This window comes from Poecilia latipinna, unplaced genomic scaffold (assembly GCF_001443285.1).
Source record: "Poecilia latipinna isolate Pla-1442-1.1 unplaced genomic scaffold, P_latipinna-1.0 Scaffold1095, whole genome shotgun sequence".
In the NCBI taxonomy this organism is placed as follows: domain Eukaryota; kingdom Metazoa; phylum Chordata; class Actinopteri; order Cyprinodontiformes; family Poeciliidae; genus Poecilia; species Poecilia latipinna.
This window is the reverse complement of record NW_015113711.1, coordinates 104,688-128,446: the sequence shown is the minus strand read 5'-3', so window position 1 is coordinate 128,446 and position 23,759 is coordinate 104,688. Positions and strand designations below refer to the sequence as shown.

The window sequence follows — 23,759 nt, the reverse complement described above, 5'->3', positions numbered from 1 at the left end:
CTTTATTTTTTTCCCGCCCAAAAAAATTATTTATTAAAATTGTCTCTTTGGTTTATGGGTTGGTTAAAAAAAAAAAAAAAAAAAAAAAAAAAAAAAACTAGCAGTAACCAAGAAACAAAGGACTATTTCTCAAGATGTTCCAACTTGGACATTTTCTTTCACAGAGAGAAGTACTTACTGTAATTGTTGGCTTATGAGCTGGAAAGCAGGAAGTGAATGGGTTTGCTCACATCACAGGCCGTCTGAAATTTGAAATTCCCTCAGTTTTCATCACTTCATGCAGTAACGCCATTAGACTTCAGATGAAATGCTCTCTGTGCTGGGATATTGCTGTTTGATAAACATTCTGTATAAATCAAGTCCTTGCTGTGTGGAAATCTCCCAGTCTTGTTTTTTTTTTTCTTTTGCACTCACTCCACTGCTTTACTCTAGAAATAACTCTTTTTTCTCTGTCTCTTACTCCACTCAACATGCAGTCAGGTATTTCCATGAAGGAAAAGACCATTTCTGGTCATTTCTGTCGCCTTTGCTCTGACAGAAGTATTATTAGGTGTAGCAGAAGTGGTTGGTGGAACAGCTGCAATATGTGACAGCAGTAAGGTGCGGCAAAAACTGACAGGTCTCCGACAGGACACACACTTGCTGAAGCTGCAGTTCAGAGCCAATTACCGAGCTCTGACATTGTCATTCTTCGCCTAACTGCTGGTCCTCTGTTGGTGCGTGTGTAGCAAGCAGATGTGTACTGAAGTATCTGCATTGAAAGACAGAACTATTAGAGAGATTATTTTAAAGATATTAATGTAATTTTTCATCAAACTGCTTCAGAGAATTGTTAGAGAACCTTAGGGGACAAACGGCGTCATAAAGACAGATGCTCAATAGAGTTTTGGAAAAGTTTGAAACAGGATTTGGTTATTAAGAAGTATTTCAATCTTTGAGAATCGTAGACAGCTCCATGTAAACCAGTCATTGGAAACTGAAAAAATATCATCCAACTATTAAATACACTAAAAACACTTGCTGCAGACACAAAGTCTTGTTTGCAAGGCTAAAATGAAGGTTTCACAACTAGATCACATAAAATTTCAACAAAACATGCGTAAGTTTTGTAGTTGTACTGTGACAAAATATGAATGTTTCAAAGCACTTAAGATGCAATCTAAATAATTTCATTGTGTTCAGACATTTAGTATTAGTTTTGTTTGCAGCTTAATTGCATTGACCATGTTCTGGTAAAGTACTTTAAGCTCTTAATATCTTAACGTGGCATTTTCATTTAGTATAAATCCAGGTTTGTTGTACACAGAGGCTGAAGCAAACAGCTAGTCCAAGAGCAACCACACAGGTTCACACTTCTGCATGGTCACAGCAACACTGATTTTGCAAATAAGATCCACAATCAAATCTCCAGTTCTGAGTTTCCTGCTGCTCCTGGACAGATGTTGACTGCATCCTCCAGACTCTTTTTTTTTTTTTTTTTTCCCCCCCCAAATATTCCAATTGTTTTGCACTGCAGTCTCTGGTGCTTCTTTTTGTCCTGTCTGCCTGTTTGCCTGTCAAACTGTCAATGTCACCGGGCAGCACTCTCCTGCTAGGCTCCGGCTGTGAAATGTCACCTTTTAATATGATAATGTCTTTGGTCCCCGTGGTGCCATTAGGGAGAAAATCTGACTCCCCTGGACAGGTCTGTGTGTGCAGCTCTGCTGAAGACACACTCGTGAACAGCTACAGATAATAGACAGAACTGCTCGCTAAGAAAAGTTCTCCAGTACATATACCACACAGTGAGAGACGCATTACTATGTCTGTGCATGTATGTGTCCTTTATGACCTGTGTCATCCCTCTCCGTCTGTCCTTCTGCTGACTGGCCTTAAGAGTCAAGGGTCTACGGAGATGAGTAGACAGGTTGCATTAATTGTCTTAGAGATTTTTGGCGGAGACCTCTCGGCTCGATTCACTGTGTTGAACTTTATATAACTGATCTTGCAACATTTTAATCCATGGCCCTACAGGCTGTGACCTAATAGAACAGACGGAGCACTGAACCTTCTTGGATAACATATTCATCGGTGAACTTCCTGTCAGTTTTCTAACAAGGGAATAAGCCTTGACTGTTTTAAAGAACAAGCAGAAGCCAGTGTTTTTTTATTTTAAACATAAATTGTAGCAATGTAGCTACTTGAATAATAAGTGTCTCTGTCTGTGGGAAAAGCCGCCTGTCATATTTTGAAGGATGAGATGGAGACATGCGCATAGAGAATAAATTTTATGCACTTATGACAGTATGTCAGCAGTATTCGGCACCGAGGGTAAACAGAACAGGGGACGGCAGCCTGATCTAAGTACTGTTGAAAATCAACCATTATTCTCTGTGCGTGTGTTTGTGTGTGTTTTGAGTCCATATCTCAAGACCTGGGTCCATGTTTCTGAAAGTCAGCCAGCTTCTCTGTCTTTATCTGCCACAACTGTGCCGTGGGCCTCGGAGGATGAGACTCAGTGGGAACAGGAGGCGGGGTGAAAGAGAACAAGGCAAAATAGAGAGAGATGGACATGCTGTGTGGACCCCCCACTGAGACGAGATAACACAGATGCCTGTGTAGGGACATCACATCTCTACTTACATTTCCTCCCTAAAGTGGGAGTGTTTTCTATTGATCTGTTAACATGACATTCACACAAACAGAGCAGGGAAGTTGTCATGGTTATTACTGGGGTTGCATGCAAATACAATAATATCACTAAAATGACAATAAAGTCTGACATTTTGCTAAGCTGAGCATGCATGCCAGACAAAGCTAGTGAACACATATAAGAGACGTGAGATTTTAAGCTCAAGCAAAGCATAAAAGTATAGAAAAGCCAATAGAGATTCAGCTTTACAGCTATAACTGTGTAGGTATTGAGCAGTTTGAGATTATTACATCATAACTTTACCTAAAAATGTCATGGTTTGACTATATTGTGCAAAATTTGTGCAGTACAATATTACCACCAAAATTTAATTTAATTTAAAATAAAATGTGAGAACTCTTGTCACTGCTTGTAAAACATATAATATTGATTGTCAGAGCTATAATAAAATAACATTTATTGATTTTGATAGGAACAAAAAAATGCTCAAGTAACTTTTAAAACTTAATCACCAAAAAATGTGGACTAAATGCACTTGCTTTCAACTGCTTATTGTCCAAAATGTTACACATGTTTTATTCTTTGACATTATATTAAAAACAGTAGGAACCTAACAAGCCAGTATTAGCCGCTTCATCTGCCAAGCTATCAGTTTGGGGTAGCAAGCCTACAGTCAGCTGCCGTATAGACATGCCATTCATAGCCTGCCAACGATAGCTGTAAAGCGGTATTGCCTTTAGAGTGACAGATGTAACATCTTTAGTTTGAGCACCGTCACTATGCATGTTTTTTTGCAGCTAGATATATTTCTAAAAGCTCAAATGTGTTATGAATGCTTGGGAGGGTGTACTACCTTTCTTTCAGCCAGATGACTGTTTTCAGCAACATTCAGAGGTTATTATATAGCCCATTTCAGATCATAGTGGTCACAAAAAACACTGAACAATGAACCCTCTATTTCAGATCATTTTGTCCTTAAACAAGATACAAGTCAATCTGCTGAAATCAAAGGTCTTTCAGAGATTGCAGTTTAGAGTCCTGAAATAAAGGGAAGTATGCAACTTCGGGGAAATGTTTATCTCTGCGCAATCAATTTCAGACACGGGGAGATGAGCCTCTGGTTTGTGCTCAGTACTGACCTACTGCTTCTTCAGCTGTCTTTACTGCATGGTGGCGAAAGTGGTATGAGCTCATCCCTCAATTGCTGGGTTTCTGGTTCGATTCCCACTCTGTCCACCCCTGTCATTGTGTCCTTGGGCATGACGGTTCACCCAGCTTGCCTGCTGGTTGTAGTCGGAAGGCCTGATGGCATCTTTTGCCTGCCTCTGTCGGTGTACCCCAGGGCAGCGGTGGCTTTTATCCAGTACTTAGTATGTCAGTGTAGCATGAAGCGCTTTGGGGTCCTCTGAATTTGATAAAGCGCTATACAAGTACAAGCTATTTACCATTTAGCATTTACGTTGTATTTTATCTGCTTGTCCCTCTCGTTCCCAATTATTGTGATTATGGGATGAATACCTTCAATGGTCACTTTAACGGTCACTGCATGTCCAGACCGTTCAGGTGTCACCAGGCATAAAGAACACATAGATCACTAAACAAATGAATGATCTGAAAAGGGCGTATATGTTTCAAACAGCGAGAGAAAACTTTGTTCACTCTGGCAATCCATGAAAAGGACTCCAACCTGTAGAAGTGGTGTGATGGAAAAATAAAGTTTATCTCGACAGCAGCAAATGTATGGCATCTTTTGCCTGCCTCTGTCAGTGTAAAAGATACATTAAATGTATCTTTTAAATCAGATACATTTAATATCTTTATATCTTGAAATGTCCTTAACTCTTTTAAGTGTCCAAGGTTTCTGTGTGATTAGTAATATAAAAATGTTAAGAATCTGGCTTTTTGCATCCTGTGGTCAAAAATTATTAAAACCTAGCTGATGCACATACCATTTTCTTAATTTCATTTTGACTTGGTAATATTGAAATACTATCCTTTCAAATGAATGTTTGTCATGACACAATGGTATTTCTTGTTCACTGTCTGACATGGGCTGCATAATAAAATAAAATAAAAAAAAACTATAAAGGGGTCCAAGGACCCTCACAGACGGGTAGAAATGATAAAATTGACATCAAAGAGACCTTTTGGTCAGACAGAAAAGGAAGCAATATTTGAATTTTGCTCGAGTTTAGCAGAGCCTTAGCAACTCAAGATAATGGGATGCAAGTACAAGGGTCACCTTCTTCTCTTTTAAAATTCAATGCATAGAGATGGATAGCAGCAGGAAGTGAAAATGACAGAAAACCCCGGAAAAGAAATTATGGTGTCAAAATAATTAAAGAGCATGCAGACTGTCGCAGCATTTAGATCAATTTCTGTCTAGCTTAGTCACTATGTTCTAGTGAGCAATATTTTATTTCTTATTTTGAAAAGTGGCTCAAAGAATTGGGCCTTTAGAAACCAGAAGACATGAATTACTATTTGAAAGTATGCTTCCCTCTGATCAACTTAAAAATATACTTAATACAAAATGTCAGTCATAATAAATCCACATTGTGCTTTCTCATCTCTTTCTCGTGTATCAATGCAATTCCTAAAACCTTTAGCATTTTGGTCACCATTATTTGCATCAGGTGTTGGCCTTTAATCTAGTAAAAGTTGGTCCAACCTACTAATTAAATTAATTCAAGAAACAAATCCAGTGACATTCTAGTTAGGTATTTAGGATTATGTCCTAGATGACTGAGAAAATCTACACCAGTGTAAATTAATGGCAATCAGAGTGTGAAGTCATGACATTTGGAAAATAATAGCCATCATTTCAGCTCACAAAATGCAATGGGTACCTTCTAGAAAATGGTTGAGGGCTCTCTAGGTTAAATTGTGCTTCAACAGATTCAATTAAAACTGTAAGACGGAAATATTTTACCACAAGAGAATATTGTGCATTGTTCTTGAACTTTGAGAAAGCCTAATTCTGTTGATGATGGGTGTTAGACATACCTGTTGAGGACACCGATATAGGGGAGAAGATGGATGAGAACGAAACATTTACTGCAGCATAATATTAGCTTTACCATGTCTTACACAACACAACCTATCTTTCTAGAGAAAGGGAAAACTTTATTAAGGCTCTGCGTAGTCTAGGGCTGAGTTAAATCATTACAAGCTTGCAGCACTAACAACTGGCATAGGGAGTGGGGGTATCTTTGGCATGCAGCAGTTGGTAGTTGCTGTTGTTGCCTGCTCTGTTTCTCCCTCTGAGCCAGCGAGCTGGTGGCGGCTGCTGCTGTCGGGATAAGGACAACTAATTAGCCGGAGTGACTTTCTCTCCTCCTAAAGCTGCATGACATCAAAGTCACTCTGCTGTCCCCAAGCCCAGAGAGAGAACAGAAGAGAGGGAGAGGAGGGATGAAGAAAGGGAAGGGTGCATGTGGGGGGAGGGTTGGGATGGTGGATGAACTTAAAGTTGCAATATTTTCTGAAGATGATTTGGAATATCAATGCTTTACTTATTTTTTAATTATTATTTTTTTTTGTTAGACGGTTTTTTTTTTTTTGTCTGTCTTGCCCTTGATTTACAAAGTTCTTTAACCACACTTCCTTAATTGTATTTTGCTTCATATTAGTTGAAGTTTGAATGTCATCATTTAGATTTTACACTGCCAGATTATAGTTAATAAATATAGTGAACTTTTACAGTATAAAAGTAATCTCTAACTTAAAAGTTGACATTGTGTTGAATCTATACATGCCAAAAAATGAGAAAATAGAAGGTTTGATGTATTACTAAGGATGTTTTTTTCTATAACAATCAGGCTGAATTGAAGATGAATTTCTATCAGGCTTTGGTTGCTATTTTTTTTTTTTAGTTGGCAGGGCTGTGACTTTTCTATTCTACGAACAAAGACACACTGATCTGAACTCCCCCATTGTAGCTCTGACTGCATGTTTCGGGTTATGGTTCTCCTGGTATGAAAACAGCCTTAGTGTCATGTTTTATTGCATCCTCTAACATTCATGTCTTAAAAAAACAAAAAAAAAACAAAAGACGTATTCCTGTATTTAGCTTCACCCATCTTCCCAACAAAAATTACTATTAGGAAAACGTATCTCCACATGGTTTCCAAACGAGGATGTTTTATTTAGGGTGACCGTATGAAGTTATTATTTTTTTCTTCCTGCTGCACAAATCTGTTTATGTAAGAAAAAGAAAAATCCTTTTGTACTCATCCAGCCAGAGCACATTCTTTCACATATATTTGCTGTCCTCTACATAACTTACGGTAAACTGCAAACAGGTTCTTTTTGTGTCTTTCTTTCAACAATTACGTTTATTTTTTTATTTTTTTTATTTTTTTTGCCATTTTCCCATAGTGGCCAAGTTGATGGAGTCCACAAATAATGGTTTTCGTGATGACAAATATTTTCACCGTTGCTACGAGGCTCTGCTGCTTCGCTGACCTTGCCACAAGTCTCTTGTGCATTTGTGACTTGATCTATTCACTTCATACTCTTTTAATATGCCAATGATGCATTTGAACAATGCATGTTCATGATGCTGTTTGGTCACTATTGTTCTATAATTAAACATTGAAGCTTTTCATAGACCATTTGTATTTATACTGAGATTGCATTGTAAACATCGGAGTCTATTTAATAATTATGTGACTTCTGAAAATATGTCTTTTTATGCCTGTCAAAGTAAAATGAGCTAAAACATATATGCAACCTTGTATTTATTTCAAAAAGTCCAGTTATGAGCTAATTTGTGTTGATTCACATAAAAACGCCAGTAAAATAAAACAAGATTGTGGTGTGAAACACTGTAGAGAGGAAGGGGTATGAAGACTTTTTACAAGGCTTTGTATACCAGCCAACAATAAACTGTTGAGTGAGTGAGGAGCGTAATGCTTTGACCACATGAATCAGTTTTAATCATGTTATCCTGACACTTCAGTGACTGCAACACAGCTTTTCTCTCTGCCATCTTTTCTCTTTCCCTCCTAATGATTAGATTGGCCATTTTGTATTGCCGCCAGTGGGTTGGGTAAAGAGATGCCTGTGTGTGGATTGTGCACATCCAGGCCTCGGAGCGTGCACAGACACTGCTTGAAATAAATGGCTTTCATATGTTCTGCCCCTGCGAGCTGATCTATCAGCTTTGTATGGTTCTCAAGCAGAAGTTGGGGCTTAACTCACAGTTAGATCTTGATAGCTTGACTGCACACCAAGCCTACTGAGGTGGTTTAGCTGCTCCCTTCACTCTTTGTTTGTTTAGTGCATTTTAGGGTTATTTTTTTACCCTACAATTTATAGGGATAAAACACGATATAGTAATCCAAAATCAGCTGTTTCTTGTTTTTTTTTTTTTTTTTTTTTTTTTTTCGAAAGTCTATTTTACATCTTTTTGTGAGCTCATTCTTCCCTCACAGTAATGTGAAGGAATGGATCTGATGCCATTGATATTCCCTAACAGGTAAAGCCTTTAAACAAGTTCTTTTCTACATTATGAGCCAATATGAAGGCCACTCGGCATTCTGCTTCCTAATCTGTCCTCAAGTCACTGTTCATAAATCAATGTTTATTACCGTTTTTCACCAGCTTTGTTGACGAAGCTCTGTTGAAATTGGAAATGTGCAATCAATTTAATCCACAGGGTGTCAGATATTTGCAGTTTGTAGGCTATAATATTAACTTTAACTTCACCAACGTTTCCCTTTTTGTTTTGGTTGCCGTTAATTGAAAATGCAAAACATTAAAACACTATAAACCGATCTCTTGAGGGAGTCTTATTTTGTGCCGCTTTAAACAGCTCTTTTTGCTGTTGCTTCATGCGATGGCAAAGCTTATCAAACACGCGGTGTTGTTTGATTTTTTTACCTTTCATATATCTTATCAAGATAAAACAGAGATGAGTGTAGACAGAATAATGAAATGGAGGTGAACAGAACAGAAGATGTAGCGGGATCCCCCATCGAGCGCGACAGGAGACAGACGGACGTCCAAATCGATGGTGTTTGTTTCTCCTTTCAAAGGGATCAGCCGCTATGTTGTCAGATAGACGAGATATTTATTTCCTCCCTTTTTTTGCTATGCTTATTTATGTCGGGCTTATCATTTCTGCTTCTTTCATTAAGAATAATGTTGTGGGACGATAACTTTTTGCTCAGTTTTTAAGAGCTTGTTTATTTCTTGGTTTTATCTTGAGATTTGTTAATCTTTTAATATAACATTTGATCTAGTGTGTTTTCATGTGTGTCTCTGTGTGAATACGGCGTAAACTCTTATCTATCACAATTTGGAACAAATACATTCGGTCTTAATATTGCAATTTTTTCTTTTTCTTACAGAGCTTAGCATTTTTTTGTCATAGGCATCTCGAGTAAATGAAGGCACCCGACACTTTTAGCACTACCTGCTCCTTTTTCTTTACACCTCTGAGCATTGATTGTTAATGACCTCAGTGTGCTGACATTTCTCCACTCACTAACAAATGAGCACTGAGTTCATTTGACATGAACTCTGTAAATCCTAATTAACAAAAGTGTAAGCTGAAAAGGAACGTCAATTTTTATAGTTTTTAGTTGACTCGTCCATCCGATACAGACTGAATTGTTTGTAACTTATGTGACGAAAAGTAAAGCATGTAAAGCAAGTCTTTGTTCAACTTTGTGGTACTTGGAATTCTCCCTCATACTCCTAAATGTGGCAGATATGTTGTCATATTTCTCAAAACAATTGTACACTTTAAATGAACTTTTTCCTCCATAATTTGGTGAATTCATTGCTGCAACTTTTCCATAGTAAGGTGTGGAGATGTTCCATTTAATTCCCATCTTTTTCTCTTCATTGTGCATAGTTGCACAATAACCTTGTTTTAAAGTTTTGCAATTTTCTGACCCAGGTAGCTCAATGCACCTGCGTCTTACTTGAATGATTATATTTTCTTTCAACCTTTTAAGATTTGCTAATAGAAATGGCCTTTGAGTTGCATCAGATGCCCCAGGGAAAGATGCATTCTTGAATATGAAAAGAGGCCTACGTTAGGTTAATAAACATGAGAAGAGTACAGAATCCTCAATAATATGTTAAATGTTAATTGGTTTATGAACCAAAATTATGATCAGAGAAATATTGTCAATAGTGATCTCCTCTTCTGTTTGTTTCCAGCAGTAGACAAATTTGGCACAACAGACATTCAGAAAGCTGAAGCGATGTATGAAAATGTTGTGAAAAAGTTCCATATTTTTTGTTTCTCATTTCAGAAAGTGAAACGGTTATCAAATAAGTCAAACTTATTACACATAGCAAAATATTTTATCTTGAAACTTGAAATGTAGTATTACAGAGAATTAGAACCTTATATAAGATCAATAAAAATAAAAATCAAAAAAGTGTTTTTCTATGTACTCGGTTGGGGCTCCAACACAGCCCTTCATTTCTTCTGTAGATCCCATAAATTACCAATGATTTTGCATGACAATCTTTTTAAGGCTGTGGTTATCTGTGATGCTGGTGCAATTTTTCCTACCTTTTTCTTTCCACTCAACTGACTGTGAATAAGTTTAAATACAATGCAACAAAGTTGTATAAAACAAAGGCTTGAAATATTAAATATTTTTGATATATTATTAATGTCCTATAAGAAATGAATGTATATAATGATTCCACACGCTAGGGATACAAAATTATTACCACTGACTGCCTGAAAAATCAGTTTTCTTGTAAATCGCCTTAGCATCATCGTGTAGTACTCGTACTCAAACACCAACATGGTCTTTACAACATGGCCGTCTCCACGTCTACGCCTACATAGAAGTTCATTATTACACCCATTTGTAGAAGACCTCTGCCATCATAGTCAATTAGGACCAAGGTTATCCACGGACATGTCTGTTAGTATGAAATGATGTGGCTTGCCATGAGTTTAAATGTCTTCCTGATGGATCCGTCAACAGAACAGAAACATGATTACAGAGACTGAATGAGCGAAACCAAGAGTAAATGAGGGGCAGGAGAGAAAGATGAAGGAGGGGGAGGAATACTAAAATTGGGTTTGGGTGGGAAGCAGTAATGAGAGCCATTTCAAAGGATGGTAGATGGATAAAGGATACGGATTAGCAAGCCAGGAAAGACTGTGTCCTGATTGATTTACATGTCTCTGACATTGATCAGACTCCCCAGTGTAGGGACTTTACCTGCTATGTTCAAAGGATGACTGATAAAGTGATTATCAAAAAACCCTGCTGTGTTTTCTGACTGTGTATCTGTGTTTATATGTGTGAAGATGTGCAGTTGTATTTCAAGAGGTTCCCAAGGTGGAGAGAAAACCAATAAGCAAAGAGAGAGATGAAAGTAAGGGGAAGAATCTCCCCCCCCCCCCTTCACCCCTTCAGTTTAGCGGCTTTGACAGGAATCGAACTGTACAGTTATGGTTTTATTTCATATTTGTCCTGCTCTCTGTGGGTCCAACTCAGTTGTGGAAGATAACAAAGTTACCTGTATGGACTTGTTACCTCAACAAATGTGGTTAAATCTGCGACCCTGAACTTGTCTTTGTAGATTCCTTATCCAATTTGGAAGAAACAGGTTTTTCCAAAAACAGATTTTGTCAGCATAAAGTTGAAAATGTTGTGATGAACAACAAGAGTTACGCCTTGGCTCCCTGTTATGAAAGTCTTTAAACACAGCTGTGAAGTGTATATTTGAATTGTGGACACAGTGTGTCAAATTCTTCTCTATCGGCAATAAAGAAAAAGCTCACAGACACAAATCCATGTACACACCAGTTTGGCCACCCTCTGTAACTGGGAGAAAACACAATTTGTGTCCCACTGGCTCACTGACCAACATATGGATGGAAGTCGCTCATGGGTTGCAGTGATCAGTGGTGTGCGAGTACACTGTTTCATAGTCATGTGTCCACACGTCACAAGTATGAATGGATGACTTACTGACTGGTGTTTGAGAGCGAGTAGCCAAGCTGTGCCATGTTCTCCCCATCTGCTCATTTACAGTTGGCTAACCATCTTCTTCCATCCGGTCGTTACCTCAATAATGCTCCTTCATCCAACTGTCAAGTTTACATTTATTTGATGCATGCACACAAAATTTATCTGTTTATATATCGTATTAAAATGTCTCAAAGATTTTAAGAAGGGAAACTAGACAAAATCTTGTCTTCTGGTCATCTTATTCTTTTGGGAGAAGGTAAAGTTGAGTGCAAATTTATTTCTACACTTGGACTAGTAAGTTTTGAATACCATATTTTTCCCCCTTGCTTACATTTTCTTAAAATCTATGGGGACATCTTTCTAATTGCTGACCAACCTTTTGCATGTTTCCACTGGTAATTTGATCATTTCTTTTTTGGGACGAGCTCAAAGACTTTGGCGCTGAAAGGCTCTCCTTGCCGTTAACCTAATCTTAAGCACAGATTCACAGATTCTCTTTAGTGTACAATTATTTTGTAGAAAAAAAATTGTAGCATGCTGAAAAGTAATTATACCCTTTCATAATAGTCAATAAGAAATCAGTTATTGGAATTCTAGCAATTAAATGCTTCTGGTATTTGCAGACAGCAGGCAAGCTTTTTGGGCGTCTCAACTGGTCATTTTGACCATTCATCTGTCGTTGAGGTTGAAACGCCTCCTGGCTCTCAGATTCAAGTTGGGACTCTGGCTGCACCACTTTAGACCATTTATATTACAGACACTCACCAACAAATTGGTAAAATGAAATGATTAATTTGCCTCTAAATCTGCCAGGAGAAAATCTCATTTTGGGCTTGACTGTAGATGACTTGTCTGGTGAAATCCAAGTGAGACAACAAATAGATTGCCTGCCGACGTCCAAATTCGTGGCAGAGGTCCCATGGGAGTCTCAAGTTCAAATTCAACATGGCTGCTAGGTATAAAACTAGAGAGTTTCAGAAATACACAATTTATTTTCTTCTGAGACTTTGTGTTTGATAAAAAAAAGAAAGTTAATAGGCATTTTTATCTTAAGTGGTTAGGTTTGCTACAACAAACCTAATTCAACCAAACCCCACCTGAATTCAAAGTTCCAAGACATATTCACTGATATGGCAAACCTCCAAATTAAATGGAGTATAATTTTTTTTCTCTAGGCACTCTTGTTGAATTAATCCCTTGTTTCCTTTAAGTTCACAAGCTTAGCAGTTTTGATTGTTTGCTCATCACCTTGTTATCACATGTTTGGTTTGCATTACGACGCTGCTGAAAAGGCGTCCCTTCACCATGTTGTATTAATTAACTACATGAGAGCCTGCAGGACCCGAGGGGTTTTTGAGGCGGATTGATGGAGATGGCACTGCCTCTCTTTACTCTCAATCCTCAACATTTATTCCTCATCAATGCAGAGAATTGCATATTTTTCTCTTTACAAGACTTCCAGATTCACTCCATCTCCCTTTGTTTATCCTATTGTTTTTTTCCCTTCTATCTACCCAGTTATTCTTGCATTTACTTTGGTCTCCATGTTGGCAAGCCACCCGCATGTTTTTTTTTTTTTTTTTTCCCTGACACACATGGCTGCCCTGTTGACTTTGATCCTCAGATCTCGGTATCAAGGGACGTTTTGCTGGCATGCCTGGGGGAGGTGACAGAAATATCTGTGTTTTCCTTCTGCGTGCAAGAGAGCGAATGAGGTAAAGGACTGAGACAGTGCGAGGTGCAATAATGGCTGAGTGAGAGATGACAGAGCCTGTGATCCATTATTTTCCCCTTTGAGATTTTGGGCCGGTCCCTCTGTGTGGTCGCTCTTTGACATACGCAGCATCAATCTAATCACCTTGCATCTTTTTGCCTGTCTCTGTCTTTCTTTAATCCTCTGTCATCTCGTGCTAACCACTATGATCTAACCAGTAATTTGTTTGTGCATCCATTCAGTCATTCAGGTGGAGGGCTGTAATTTAGAGAATCAATTGCCAGCTTTGCTAAAGTTGTTCTCATACTCTATATGTGGAGCGTCATTTTCTTATTGCCTCATTTGTCCTGATAGCCCCCACACATTCCAGTTCTTCTTGCCTGTGCCTTTCATATAAGACTTTATGAAAATAATACATTATCCATACTTAAAATTCAGTTTTAGTAACAAATGTCATAGCAAAAGCTAAAGGCCAAGATGAAGAAAATCATTTTTCTAAAGGATCTGATAAAGCAAATGAGAGTGTCATTGCAAATGTCTCTCTGGGGTTATTATGTTCAAGGGGTCTAGGGGTCTTTTTGGCTACCAAAAGGACCCCTAGCCCCATACTGAGCAATTATAACATGGATATAAAGTTTAATTTTGAGACATCTTCAGCATATAAAATCTGCGCCCAACCGTTATACTAAAACTTTGGTTTACTCTACAACAAAACTCGCCAACTGATCTACTTTTGTGTGGAGGGATGTGACTCAAATTGGAAACCCTGTGCAAGTTAGAGTAGTCGGTCCCAATCTTCACATTCTCTAACAAGCTCCTCTTCTACTCATAATCACCAAAATAATAACCACCACTGTTTGCTCTCAGCCGCTGGATTTGGATGATGTTTTCCCCCCTCAGTTTTATCTTGGAGGATTGATCAAATTGGTATTTCAAATTGTGGCAAATCATAAGAGGAAGACAGAAGGCAAGAATGATAAAAAGTTAAGGTGTGTTCAGCCGACCACCTGTCCACCTGTGCGTGTGTGTGTGTGAGTGAGTGATCGGTGCTCAAGAGTCTGCTAATGAAGTACTTTGGAGAAATGGCAGCTGAATAGAAGTGCCTACACTCACAGATGTGAAACTTAATGAGAAAGAGTGTGCTATATTCAGGATACAGGCCAAGACAGAATATGGCCACCTGGAATTTAAAACTTTTGGAGGGGGTGGATGTGTGCATTTGGCGGTCTGATAAAAAGTGAGAAGGCAATTACTCACTGTCTTATGCATGGAGTAGATGAGCAATAATTTATTCAGCAGCACAACACATTTTTCCACTCCTTTTTGCAATTAATAGAAAGCGAGTTGTCACTGTATTTTCAAATCGTTGTGGGATAATCACTGTTGTTTAATTCAACAGTTTTGTTTATAACATGAAAGAGCGAAACGTGGTTCACTGATTTACATTAGTGCATTAATCAGCAGCTAATCTAATAAGAAGGCGGTTTTAGTCTTAAGCCTTTACACTGAGCCTCGTTTCTCTTATTTTAATTAACAAAAGACTGGAGAGGGGAATCTTAGGAAGCCAGCTGCCTGATTTGAGGCATTTCGGTGGCTCATCCCTGCCTGAGACCTGCTTAGCATTAGTCTCTTTGCAGGGAACCCCACTGCTAGGCCAGGCACCACGGGCTTGCTCTTAATAACACACCTCAGCCTAAGGTGAGGAAGTGGCATAGTTTAGGGCTGCTGATGGAACTCATTAGTTTCTGGATTAGTCCAAGTGCTTTCATTACGTGGTACTTCATGGTACTGTTAATTATGCATTTACCACTTTACCCCATTTAGATGAGCTTTGTTCTTAGATTTAACACCGTTCCCACCTGTGACTTTTTAGGCTTTACTTCACTTGCCCTCTGCTAGACTTTTCCTCAAGAGAGATTAAATATGATCGCTCAGCAGGGGAGAGGTGTCTGTCAACCAGCTGTGAGGTAGGAAGTTGACTTAAAGGAAGAAAACCTTAAAAAGCTTGTATCTTGTGAAGTGAAATCACACAGAACTACACAGGAGGTAAAAAAAAAAAAGTGCTGGAAACAAGATAACATATTAGAGACTATACGAGTATAGTGGATTGAAAAAGTATCCATAACTCTTAACTTTTTTAGTTAGCCATGTTACAACAATGCCTTCAGTATACTGTTTTGGGATGTTATGCTATTTATGTGATCAGTTTTAGAGGTTAAAATTAAATTGTTAACCTCTAAAACAGTATTTTTTTCATGCTTTGGCAAATGTTTTTTTTTTTTTTTTTCTAGGATTGCATTTTACTTAGCTCCATTAATATTCTCTATAACTTTAAACGGCTTCTCTGTCCATGCCAAAGAAACGCATGTTTTATGATGAAAATGCTGTTGGGTTGATGTGCTGTGTCGTTTTCTGTTCATGTTTAGCTTTTTTGTTTGGATTCGTCAACTTTTTTTCCTTAAATGTCGCTTCCATGGCTTGTGGCTGATTCAGACAGGTACTTTCAACATGGGTTGTCTTGTTGCCACTCTTCTACAAAGGCCATGCTTGTGGAGTTTATAAGTAGTAGCTGTCTCCCACCTGAGATATGAATCTCCGCAACTCCTTCATAGTTTCTACAATATACTCTGCTCTCTGTTTCGCCCTTGAGTTGAGATAATTTTAATATTTTTCAGTGTTTGCATCTGGCATTTAACAAGCCATAGTATTCTCAGTTTGCTTACAAATTATTAGCTTATATGTTTGTTTGTTTTTAATCTATGAAGTACCTAAAATACTGGCAAACATTTAGTCCTCCTTGAAACCTTTTTCAATGCTTAAGCTGTATGTTGTCAGTCAGCACAAGTAGAGTTGTATTTGTCAACTAGCAGGTCAAATCAAGAACTACTTCCTTTCTTGGTTCAAAATAAGAGACTCGAGCAGAGATCACATTTATTTGGTGATCATAATAATGGCTTAAACTTACTTAACAAGATGACATCACATGCTGACATCAACTGGTTAACTATTTGTGGAATAAAAAAAAATATTGTGAACTTTTTAATTCAATACTGAAGACCTCATCACACAATAACTATTTAGAGTAAATGGTTAGTCTTGGTTGTATTAATACTAGTAAAAAAAGGCTACTTTCTACTCTATGCTACTTTAAAAGTTTCATGTTTATTTATTGGAAAATGATTAAGTTTAATTAGTCTGCATTTTCTTTTTATCGTAATGTTTTGTGACATGTGACTTTTTCAAGTGTGTTGATGAGCGTTGTTATCTTTGAGACGATAATTATGAATCATGTATCTAGATGAATTACAGGTAGAGCTGACAGGAGCAATTATTGGTAAATGACATTGCTAAAAAAAAAATAATTATTTTTGAAGGGCTTTATTTCACACCCAGCTGAGCAAACAACTTTATAAGAATTTAACAGAAACACGGCGAGCCGACAGATCAAAGTTTGCCTTCGTTCCGCAGAAATGCTCACGGAAACCCAAACATTATGAGGAAGACATAAAGCAACGTGAAGGCTGTCACAGGCATGGTGAAACTGACTTTGATGAAATCAAGTTAAGACAGAGGAGCCTTTAATTCACACGGCTCTTTGAACTCCATCTTTGTCAGGAAAAGTTAGAATCCATTTGAAATGTGAAAGAGTAAGGAGAGCAGGGTTGCTGAGGATTAGCTGTGGCTTCTGTCAGAGTGGTTTCCCATGCTGATTTTCAGTGTCAGCTGAACATGCTGACAACGATCTCTAGAGATGCTGACACAAGTCCAAACTGATCAGCTCTATTATGGTGAATTTCGACTCTCGCTGCTCTCAATAGTGAACTGAAAATATCTCTCAGAAGCTCAGAAGTTGTAAAGTCTAGAGTCGACTCCTCGCTTGTTCCGACTTGTTCTGTCTTTATATGAACAATCAATATGTCAGACACTTGTGGAATAAAGGAGCTACTGCAGCAGCTGTCTGGACATTTTACACACCTTTGTACCCAGAGGCTGCAGGCTTGGTGGACAGAAATACCCGATTATGACAGGTTGCTCTCTGCGCTGCTGTCTAAACAAGCTGGCCCTTATACAGCAAAAGAACACCACTGGAATATGAAATAAAATTCAGTATGAACAATGCATTGAACAAGTATTAGACCTGTCTTTTATTTTTTAATATTACAACTACAGTTTTATTGGGGTTTTCTCATGAAAATAAAATGTGAATGTATGTCGAGCCCTGTCCTACTGTTTTAACAAAGCTGGCCGGAACTCAGGTTGAGTAGATAACCAGTACAGTTTTTATTAGATAAATTGTACAAAAATGCAGTTTTGTGTGTTTTTGTACCAAAAACTGGGCAAAATATCATATGTAGGAACCTGATGAATACATCCTCCTGAAAGAGTTACATGATCTGTAATTGCATCAAAACGTGTTTGTAAAACATGTTATATGTATAATTGTACCTTTCCACATCACAGCTATTCACTACTTTGTGTTGATACCTACTCCCTACCATAAAACACATAAAATGTTGATCTTGTGTAATTCGAAAAGGAGGTACGAATACTTTTGCAAGCCATTTTAGTTTCTACCCTTTTTTTTTAAGCTGCCCACATTTCTACTCGTGCTTGGAAGATAAATGGTAGAAATAAGTTTTTGACTTACATTGTTCTATCTCCTGGTTTTCCTAATCTACGTCACAAATGACTCCCAGCTAACCTCAAGGTAAACCCACTGGCTAGACCTCATCTTATAAAAATAAAGAAAAAGGATTGAGGGTTTATTAATATTTTTATTGGAATTTAACAGTGTGAATTTTTCAGTGTTCAAATCCTCTTTTGCTCTTTTCCCTCTGAATTTTTCTCTTTCTCTCTTGCAGGTGGAGCGAGAAATAGCTATTTTGAAGCTCATAGAACACCCACATGTTTTAAAGCTTCACGACGTCTATGAAAATAAAAAATACTTGTAAGTATGAGCAATTTCTTTCACCAGTCAAAACTTTCAAGAAACGTAGTATTATTTTGATAAATTATAAAAAATTGTGTTGTCACACATTTTTGTTCAGTTGGTTCCTACAAAGTCTGGAGAAAACTAGATACAATATGAAGTTTAAAGTGTCTCTCAAGTCTGGATACATTGGGGGGGAAAAAACAAGTTTGGTAAAGATATTGTACGTCCAGACTTTATCTAAATGTTGCATCTATCCAACATTGTCCATTTATAAATCAGTTTGTCAGTGGAGCCATCCATCCATTTGTCTTTTCTTTATTTCAAATTTTCCTTTATTGCAGTCTCGGGTTACATAAAGTATTTAAGTTGTAACATCTGTAGAAATGTTCATCTGTCCACCCTGTCATTAGTTTGTCTATCCATTCATTCAGCTGCCCATCCATCTGTTTGCACATTTTTCAACGGTCTTGCTGACTGTTGCAGGTTGCACATCTAAATGCAGAAATGTTTGCAGTATTTAAGTTAAGTATTTATGTGTCCTTTGCTCTTGAAATTTAGTCTGGGAAAGTATGGAACTTTTACATAAAAAAAAAAAAATCAAAGGAACTTTATACATTATATTCACTGTTAATGATATCATTTCTCTCAGGTGGTCTCTTAGGAGTAGCAATTTTAATGCAGCAGATCATCTTATGATTTCAGGGCAACTGTGACTGCCTTCAAGGGCTTGGATGCTCCATTAGTACTGGCATTGAGCATTTATTTGGTCACGCACACCAGGGGACTGCTAATAGCAAGGGGGAAGTCTCTGTAATAAAAACGTTGCGATGCGCTTATCAGCGTCAACACCACCGCATTAAGAAACATTTGCCATGGAGAGGCCGCTGCAGCAGCTGTGTTTACACACAGATGCTAAATCTATTAACTAAGTTTAACAGCACTGAGTGACAACCCCATCAGTTAGTAGACCTTCCGATCTGCAGAGGATTGCTTGTCAACTAAATTCAGCTACCTCTTATCTGCAGCTTATGGGTCGTGTACAGTATTGGGCATGCTGAACGGTACATGCCATCCTTTTCAGAGGCTATGGCATGCAGAAAATTTGAATTCAAGTCAGTAATTGGATTTTGAAAATCTCATTTTTTGCTCATTGCTTCATCACTTTTGACAGACGGTCACCAGTAGCATCACAGAAGACAAATTACTTTACATTTGCGCAAAGCATCAGACTCCAACACATATACCCGAATCGCTAATGCGATTTTGCTCTTCACATGGTTCAGATTCCTGCTCGGATATCATCACCACTTGAAAGCCATTAATTAATAGGCATGCAGCGTGTTTGGTTTTAGCACTCCCAGGGCTTTAAAGATTTATTATTTTTGCTGGCACAAATCCTACAACAAGCTGTTAAAACTAATGTGGTGTTTATGTATATGGGAGGTGGTGAGAATTTGATACCTAACAATAATTTATTTATAGGTTGAATGAATAAACATATTATGATACTGAGATAAATTATGGCTCTAAGAATGAAAAATGCTCACGTCTGAAACTGCAGTGCATCTTAGAACCCTTGATTTGTGTGTGCGTGTTGTTTTCAGTTTATTTATTTGCGTTTTGATGCTGTAGAGCTCAGGTAACAAAATGGTAGCCTCAAATTCCTTTTACATTATGAATTAGAAACTTTCAATTATTTTTTTTTGTGTGCAAATCCTGTAGTTTGCCATAGATTTTGTAAACCATTTGCTTTCTTTGTACAATTGAAAAAAATATGAAGATCAAACCCTTAAGGAAATAACTAGTTAGAATTGGTAAGCTATATTCTTGTAGGTATGGTAGCTCCTGCTGGAACAGAGATCTCTTCAAAAAATTACATTTAGTTTGTCTTTGATTAGTTTTTAAGATATTTATAATAAAAAAAATATTTAGAAAGTGTTGCATAACTGAAGCAATAATTGAAATACCAACTCATTAAACTTAGCTTAAAGAGGTTGTGGCAAATTATGGACCACAAGGGCTGTGTGTTCTGCATAATTTAGATATCACTGCTCCAAACACACCTGTTCTACATCATTGACTCATTAAAAGGCCTCTGCAGAAGTTGTTGACATGCAGAGGTAATCAATAATTGTTAATTAATCCAATAATGTTCAATAATCCATTTGAATTGAACAAAGTTCCAAATTAATGCTGTTTTGTTTTTTTTTTTTTTGTTTTTTTTCCTTATATTGTTTCCTGTGTCTTATCTAGATTATACAGCTTCAGTAGCTGTGTATGGCCAGTGTTTCAGAAAGTTTTCTCCTAACAAAATGTGTCTCAGAGGAAGTGGTGCCTTGAAAATGTGTATTTGGCCTTGTTCAAAAACATTTCAAAGAGATTTAAAAAATATATGTTGTCTGTATGTAGTGGTTATAGAAATGAACAAAAACGGTTATATAGAGATCTACTTTGCACCAGAAGTCAGGGAAAACAGTAGAGGAATATTTTTCTTTGTTTTGTCTTCCTTTGTTCCATTTTTCCATTAAACTTGAAATACACTTTGACGTTAAATTTATAGCTGCATAATGCAAATTGTAATGCAAATATTTATTTATCTAAATCACAAAGACTGCTAACAGTCGTTGAGTTCTTATAAAATAGAACCAGTTTCTGTTTTAGTTTTCTTAATACTGATTATAAAAGCACTTAGTCAATCTAAAAAGTCTNATATAGAGTCCAAGAACTGTAATCATACAAAGTAACTTAGGTCTACAGAACCTCTGTTAAATGCAGACAACTTTTAAATCTTTGTTCCACTGGTTTTATGTATAAACAAAACAATCACCATTGTTGTAGTGTGGATCCCATAATAAAAAGAGAAACGTTTAGATTTTTTCTTTTTTTTTTTATTTTATTTTTTTTTTTTTCAGAAAACCTGCCTTTATCCATAATCCTGAATGTGCATGTTATGCACATCTTGAGTTTCTTTTGGCTAAGAAATAAACTTAATATTTACACCCAAAACAATCTCACTGGTATAAAAGTAAATTAACGTGCCTCGACTACAGTGTTCTTAAACAATTGTTGGATCAGGGGGAAAAAACTGTAGTGCTTTATTCAATTTTAAACCCAATATACACATCCTTGTCAATTCTCCCTGCTTCTTAGGTTAGTCTATATTTTTCATGTTTACATGTATCCTGTTTCACATGTTTAGAAGTAAGTGGCATATGTGCTGTAGTTCCTGAGAATTTACTGCAGCCAGACTTTTGGCTAAAGGGAGACCATGCTTGGTGGCCAGTACAGTCTGCAGCACCATATGGTAATCAGTGAAACTGAAATGATGGATGTGCACCTCATATTTTTTTCCAAGTAGATAGTTAAAGAAAAAAAAAAAAGCCTTTTTGTATTTCAACTTGTGCTTGTTATGAATAAAGCACTTTTTATGCGAGACATAAGAGCAGAGCAGGGGCCAGCTGGATTTCAACCCGGAGATGAAGCTTTGTTCTTGGGTCAGTGGAGATTTATCTTCATCCTGTCCCCTCAGAGCTGCAGACCATGGCCGAGCTATATATTCAGGATGACAGACTGGCTCTGTAAAAGTCTGACCACACAGACTTGAAGGCTACCTCAGCAGCAACTCTTTGAAAAAAAAAAACAATATGGCACGGATATGTTGGCTTTCCTTTTTTTAAATTCATATGATTGCACCGTGTTTGTGTAACACAGAATGTCAAAGAATCAGAATTCCCCACATATTTAGAACGTCAGGCTGCAAAAAAAAAAAAAAAAAAAAAAAAAAACCACTTTTACATCAGTTCTGACAGTAACGTAAGGTCTTTGGATTTATTTTCTTCATGGCTCTGTCAGGGGACTTTATTATGAGATATAAGATACTTGTAACTGAGTTTCTCTTTCAGCTCTTCTGAAGCTTTTTTATCTTTAGATGTCTCTCTCAATTCTCTGTCTTTCTCAGGTACCTTGTGCTAGAACACGTGTCTGGTGGTGAACTGTTTGACTACTTGGTGAAGAAAGGCCGGTTAACACCAAAAGAGGCCAGAAAATTCTTCAGACAAATTATGTCTGCCCTGGATTTCTGCCACAGTCATTCAATATGGTAAGTTTTTCAATCTTTCTATTAAACGGCATCCTCCATCTGTTTATGATCGCTAAATGCTGTTTGTTGTGTAATGTAGAAGAGAAATTTTGACATCCTCAATTTTACCTTTACTAACGCTATAACGACAAACTTCAATGAATTTAATTTGAATTGTATGAGACATTCCAGCACCCCACTATCTACAATTATGAAGTGCTACTTAATGTCTCCTTTCCCTTCCCTTTGTGTTCTATTACATGGAATCCTAATGACAATTATGATTTATTGTTATGATGTGAAAAAATAGGAATATGTGGGTATGAATGTATTTGCAAGACCCTGCAAATAAGCAGAATGTGGTTGCATGAATTTTTTTTTCCTTTAAAGAGATAAGAACTTTTAATTTCTTCTTTAAAAAAAAAATCTTAATGTGTTTAGGCTCCAATATGAGTCCAAGTGATGAGATATTTGTGGCTTTAAAAGTCACATTTCTCACCTCCAATCCATAAAAATATCACTTACAATCTTACTCAGGGGGGTAGCACAGTCAATTTAGTTATCATACACCATTGAACAAATAATGAGCTCTACAGTGATGAATCCTGCAATGAAACCGTTCCCTCCTGAAGCGAGTCTGTGATCCAGTCTTCAGGATCTTTGGGAATACTGTTCAGCTATAAATCACCTGATTTAATATAGAAATTAAGCATAGAGAAAGCTGGGTGTCACATGTTTATGTGTTTGGTATTTATAAACATCTCTTTAAAAGATTTATAGATTAAACTCATGAATGTCTTGTGTGCTAAAATACAAATACAGTATAATGCAAATACAAATGTATTACTTATTACAAAGCAGTTTAGATAAACAGGATTGGCTAAAAATGAAGCGTCACAATTTTTAAATCTCTTTAGATATTTGTTTTCTGTTGATCGAATGCAGCTGACACAAATTATCTGATACATTTTGTTGTCGTTCTGATCTGACACCCTGTGTTGAGCCTCAGGGGGTAATTTAAATGTTTACCAGCTCATAGACTAGAGGCAATCAAATACTTCAAAAGTCAAACAAGTCAGCAGGGACTAAATTAGAGGGTTGTGTTTTGTGTGTTTTTTTTCCTGTTTGAATGAGTGTGTGTACAATTCACAGAAGCTTTTGTAATCCCAAAGCTTGCAAAGACTGTGTGCTTCTCTGGAGATTTAGTTTATAGCTTTGTATAACATGTGACTGTTATAACTTTGTAAAGAACATGTGAGGAAAAAAAAAACTGAGGAATGACAAAGAATGTATTTTATGTCTTCAAACGTTCAAACGAATTAAGATAAAACTATATATATGTGTATATATATATATATATATATATATATATATATATATATATATATATATATATATAGAAAAATAAAAATCTGGCGAAATATCTGTTACAAAAGAAATGT

At 37.0% G+C, this 23,759-nt stretch overlaps 1 protein-coding gene across 4 annotated transcripts in view; it reads left to right on the top strand.

Annotated features, from left to right (window-relative positions):
* The window catches only part of LOC106959558 (serine/threonine-protein kinase BRSK2), a 196,736-nt gene that overhangs the window by 110,415 nt on the left and 62,562 nt on the right, over positions 1-23,759 (top strand). For all 4 annotated transcript variants that reach the window (XM_015052206.1, XM_015052203.1, XM_015052204.1 and 1 more), the window contains exons 3-4: positions 18,169-18,254; positions 22,198-22,338. In XM_015052206.1, the coding sequence (XP_014907692.1) occupies positions 18,169-18,254; positions 22,198-22,338 (227 nt within the window). The remainder of the gene's footprint in view (positions 1-18,168; positions 18,255-22,197; positions 22,339-23,759) is intronic.